The sequence below is a fragment of the Dendrobium catenatum genome, unplaced genomic scaffold (genome assembly GCF_001605985.2).
Source record: "Dendrobium catenatum unplaced genomic scaffold, ASM160598v2 fragScaff_scaffold_1488, whole genome shotgun sequence".
Lineage (NCBI taxonomy): Eukaryota > Viridiplantae > Streptophyta > Magnoliopsida > Asparagales > Orchidaceae > Dendrobium > Dendrobium catenatum.
In genome coordinates this window covers 199,862-204,534 of record NW_021319950.1, presented here as the reverse complement: position 1 = coordinate 204,534, position 4,673 = coordinate 199,862, and the positions used below count along the sequence as shown (strand labels likewise).

The 4,673-nt window shown below is 38.6% G+C and overlaps 1 protein-coding gene across 1 annotated transcript; it reads left to right on the top strand.

The window, feature by feature from the left end:
- Positions 1 to 1,009: 1,009 nt before the first annotated feature.
- Positions 1,010 to 4,406, top strand: LOC110100730 (protein trichome birefringence-like 31). The gene is made up of 5 exons (XM_028700346.1): positions 1,010 to 1,363; positions 1,480 to 2,011; positions 2,802 to 3,001; positions 3,493 to 3,636; positions 4,040 to 4,406. The coding sequence occupies exons 1-5, from the start codon at positions 1,269 to 1,271 to the stop codon at positions 4,404 to 4,406; spliced, it is 1,338 nt and encodes a 445-aa protein (XP_028556179.1). The 5' UTR covers positions 1,010 to 1,268.
- The last annotated feature ends 267 nt before the right edge of the window (positions 4,407 to 4,673 follow it).

Here is a 4,673-nt window from a genome sequence, read left to right as displayed (position 1 = left end):
GGGTCAGGTTGACCGGGACCCGAAGCAGGTCGAGTTAGGGTCAGGAAAATCGACCCGTTTACAAAAATGGTTCGGGATCGTGTTGACCCGAATAGTACCGGATCAATTTCGGGCTCGACCCGTGACCCGAAATTGACGCCCCTAGTGGTGACCCTTTCCGTGTCAACTAGAGCTGTCAAAAGCGAGTCACGGGTCGATTTCAGGTCCAACTCGAATTTGACTTGATCCTATTTGACCTGACCCGTATTTGCAAACGGGTTGATTTCTTAGACCCGAACTTGACCCACAACAGGTTTGGGTCAACCTGACCCAACTCGATAAAACCACATATTATGAGTAAATGATAGCAGGTTTCACCGTTTCAAGCCTTCAACAATATATCATCACAAGGCTCAAATAGTCTAATAACAAAAACATGAAGAAATTGTTTCAACAAATTTAAATTACTTATTTATTTACAGTAAATTTTAACTTACCATATATGAGCTCATTTATAATTTACAATTACTTACAACTCAATAGCTCATTTAGCATTTGAACTACAAACTTATATAAAAATTTAAACAACCTAGCCGAGAATAGCAACACAAAATCTCAACACCTTCGGCTTCTAAAATAACAAAAAATTTGTAATAAAAAGAATAAACGAAATACCAAAAGTGTAATCTTTCTTAAGAGTTGAGGCTTATTATCGCACGAAAAAGCAGGAAGATATGCTGTAACTGGAAAGCAATGAAGGGTTAGAAAAGGAAACCATGAAGGGATACGACTGAACATAAGCGAGGACGCTGACGAGAGCTCCCGCACCGGCATAGCCGCTAAGCCCGCTCTCAGCTCGATATTTTTTTCCCTAATCACTAAAAGGCGCGGGTCGATTCGAGTTATTATCAGATTTTCGGGTTAACCCAAACCCGATCCAAAACTATAAATGAGTCAAAAATTTAGACCATAACCCGAAAATTTATGATCAGATTTTTAGGTCGAATCAATTATTGACACTCCTAGTGTCAACTCATTAAGTCAGATTACTCCTACAGCATTAGATATGTCATCAGCTATTTATGAGACATCCATGGTGCCATTGAAGGCATCTGAACACCATTCAATGCTGACTCTCCATTTGCTCACACAACAATCAATACTAACTTATACAACAAGCAAACGGCATAATTTCAACAAAACAATTGCAGAATTTGCCAAAACACCAAAAGCATCCTTCTAAGGCACCTATTGAACCAAAAACATAGAACCAATAACTTTCCCAACTAATGCCATTGAAACAGATCCACCTCCAACCTCTGTGGACTTTCCTTCCTTCCTTTCTCTTCAAGTCTCAACATAAAAGCATCCATTCACCAACTAAGGCTATATTTGGGACCGGCTTTCTTACTGCTTCTAAAAGCGATTTTTTAGTGAAAAATTAAAATTTTTGCACTAAAAAGCTGCTTTTAAAAGCATAAAAAAAGCCGTACCATTTAAATCAACAAACGGTGGTTCAATTCTTCTCTTGCTCCAATCCCACCAAATGAGACCAACACTAACTCTCCTTCCCCTGCTCTTATGCTGCATCTTCCTCCTCCGCACCATAAAATTAGTCACCAAACTCTCCACTTCTCCACATCAAACACATTACAGCAAAAATTTCTCCATTTCTTTCAACAATGGCTGCAATCTCTTCCAAGGTAAATGGCTACTCGAAGAACCGAGCTCGCGGCCTCTGTATACTGAACAAAGCTGCCCTTACTTGACAAGGCAGGTGACCTGCAGGAAGAATGGGAGGCCTGATTCAGTTTATCAGAAATGGCGATGGAAGCCATATGGCTGCAACTTGCCTCGTTTTGATGCATTGATGCTTCTCCACAGTCTGAGGAACAAAAGGCTTATGTTTGTGGGAGATTCTATACAGAGAACGCAGTGGGAATCTATGGTTTGTCTCCTTCAATCTGCAGTTCCGGATAAGAAGAAGAAGCTTGTTTATAGAGATCCACCCAGGAAAGTTTTCTTGGCAAAGGTTAGGAGATTACCACTTCTTCTTTCAAGCTTATTGGTCTTGATTTGCTTAGGGTCTGTTCGGCTTTTTTTTTTTTTAATTAATTTGTAAAATTTCATGTTGAATAAATACAACATCAAACCTTTGTCCCACTACGTGGGGTCAGCTACATGAATCCTTTTTCACCATTCTATCCTATTAGAAAGTCAAATTCTCATTCAAATCTAATAAAGAAAGATCATTTCTAATATTTTCTAACCGAGTCTTTTTAGGTCTATCTCTACCTTACTTAACATAAGTCAAATCTAATACCTCAACTTTCGTAACCGGATCATCAGAAGGCCTCTACTTAATGTGACCAAACCATCTAAGGCGTCTCTTTCTAATCTTATCTTCCACTGGAGCAACTCCAACCTTTTCATGTATATGCTCATTTCGCATCCTATCTCTAAGGGTGAAGCCACTCATCCATCTAAGCATCCTCATCTATGCAACACTTAGTATTATGCTTCTCTTTTAATGGCCAACATTTCATATTAAATAAATATGTTAAAAAAAATAAAAGTAATCTCAAATAGGGTCTTAGAGTTTAGATATCAAAATTGATTTGATTCAAATTGACTAGACTTGAGATCATTTGAGTGTTAGAATGATAAGAAAATAGAAATAGAATATATAATTTAAAAAAAGAGATGGATATTGATTTACAAGTGAAGCTCAAAGCCAGCTCGAAATCAACTTATCCTTGCAACGATTTCAAATCAAACTTCAGCTCGAGTAAATCCCAAACTATTATCATGACCCTCTCTAGGACTACAATGCCTCGATCGAATTCTACTGGGCGCCATTCATTGTCGAGTCGAACAGTGATCATGCAACAAAGCACAGGGTGCAGAAGAGGATGGTGAGGCTGGATTCAATTTCCAAACACAGCAGGCAATGGGAAGGTGTCGATGTGCTGGTGTTCGAGAGCTATGTTTGGTGGATGTATGCGCCTCTCATCAATGCAACGTAAGTAATTTAGGCTTCTTTGGGGACAGCTTCTTTATTGTTTTTTAAAACAGCTTTCTATCACAAAAATTTCTTGAATTGAAAATTTTTTATTAAGAAGCTACTTTAGAAAACAGTAAAAAGGTAGTCTCAAATGAAACCTTAATAATAATACACACGCACTAATCAATGCCGACACTCAATGCCAAGTCAACAAATACTAAGTCAAGAGCTGAGAAATTATTAGGTGTGGACACCAGATCGAGAAAACCATACATTTTTCTCTCTATCTCTAGTAAAAGCGCAATCAAAGCGCAGCTAGCTGCTACAGTAACTGCGATTTGATTGTGCTTTTATAGTAGACAGTGAGAAATCCGAACGATTCTTTCCGTCCAGTATCCGCACCTAATAATTTGCCGTCATGAGCTAGGCTGCATTGATCAATAGCTTCTCTTGTTTATATACAAAGCCTCTAAGCTATAGTTCTTCTTTAACTTTGTCAAATTTTTCAGAATTGGATCTCAGGAAATGAAAGAATATGATGTGCCAACAGCTTACAGAATAGCACTGAAAACTTGGACTGATTGGATTGAATCAACACTCGATCCTCAAACCCAGAAGGCATTCTTCATGACTCTTTCTCCTACTCATCTTTGGTAAGCTTTGAATTGCTAGAAAAGATGAGAGATTATTATGTGCGGTGTCCGGACTGTCTGGAGGCAAATCCAAACGTGCCACATCACCCGGATGCACCGAGCCTCATGTGACGTGGCGCGTCCGGATTCGCCTCCGAACGAATCTGAACGCCACGCGTAATAATTTTCCATAAAAGATAGCTTAAGAAACCTTATAATTTCTAATTAGGGTGTAGTTAAATACACCTAAGGAGGAAACAAGCCTTGATTTATCATACCAGTTTAGCTCTTTGGTTTATTGATTTAAACACAGAAAGTTTCATTTTCTATTGGTTTATTCATCAGATTTAATAAAATAATGAATGGTTTTTAATGCCCTAAATTTAAATTTAGAAATCTAATAAGTCTTACTATGCACTTGCAGGAGCTGGGAATGGGGAGGTGGGAGAACTGAAAACTGCCATAATGAGAGCTACCCTATAAAAGGGCCATTCTGGGGAGCAGGATCAAGTCTGGAGATCATGGGAGCAGTGAAAGATGCAGTTCATAGAATTAAAAGGATAAATGTAACAATTCTGAATATCACACAGCTATCAGAATTCAGAAAGGATGGCCACACTTCAGTTTTCACAGAGAGAAGAGGGAAATTATTGACAGGAGAGCAGAGAGCAGAGCCAATAGTTTATGCAGATTGTATCCATTGGTGTCTTCCAGGTGTTCCTGATACATGGAATGAAATTTTGTATGCTTATTTGATATATCAGAAATTCAGAATACTGACTGATTCATAGATATGATGAATAGAGCTGTTTCAATACTCTATCAAGATGTATTTCTTGAGGAATATATTGAGGCCTGATTTGGGAGAAATTATTCCGTGCGGAGTCTGGACGGGAAAGAACAGTCCGGATATGAGTGTACATAGTACGTACACTAAGTATAATTTTATCCACAGTTTGTCTTTTATACAGTGTACAAACACTATGTACACTCATATCCGGACGGTTCTTTACCGTCCGGGCTTCGCACCGAATAATTTCTCCTGATTTGGGTGGCAA

Coding starts and splice junctions, on each gene's coding strand:
- LOC110100730 (XM_028700346.1), top strand. CDS start 1,269: ATGCCATTGAAACAGATCCACCTCCAACCTCTGTGGACTTTCCTTCCT. Junction 1,364..1,479: donor AGCATCCATTCACCAACTAA/GGCTATATTTGG, acceptor CGTACCATTTAA/ATCAACAAACGGTGGTTCAA. Junction 2,012..2,801: donor GGAAAGTTTTCTTGGCAAAG/GTTAGGAGATTA, acceptor GACCCTCTCTAG/GACTACAATGCCTCGATCGA.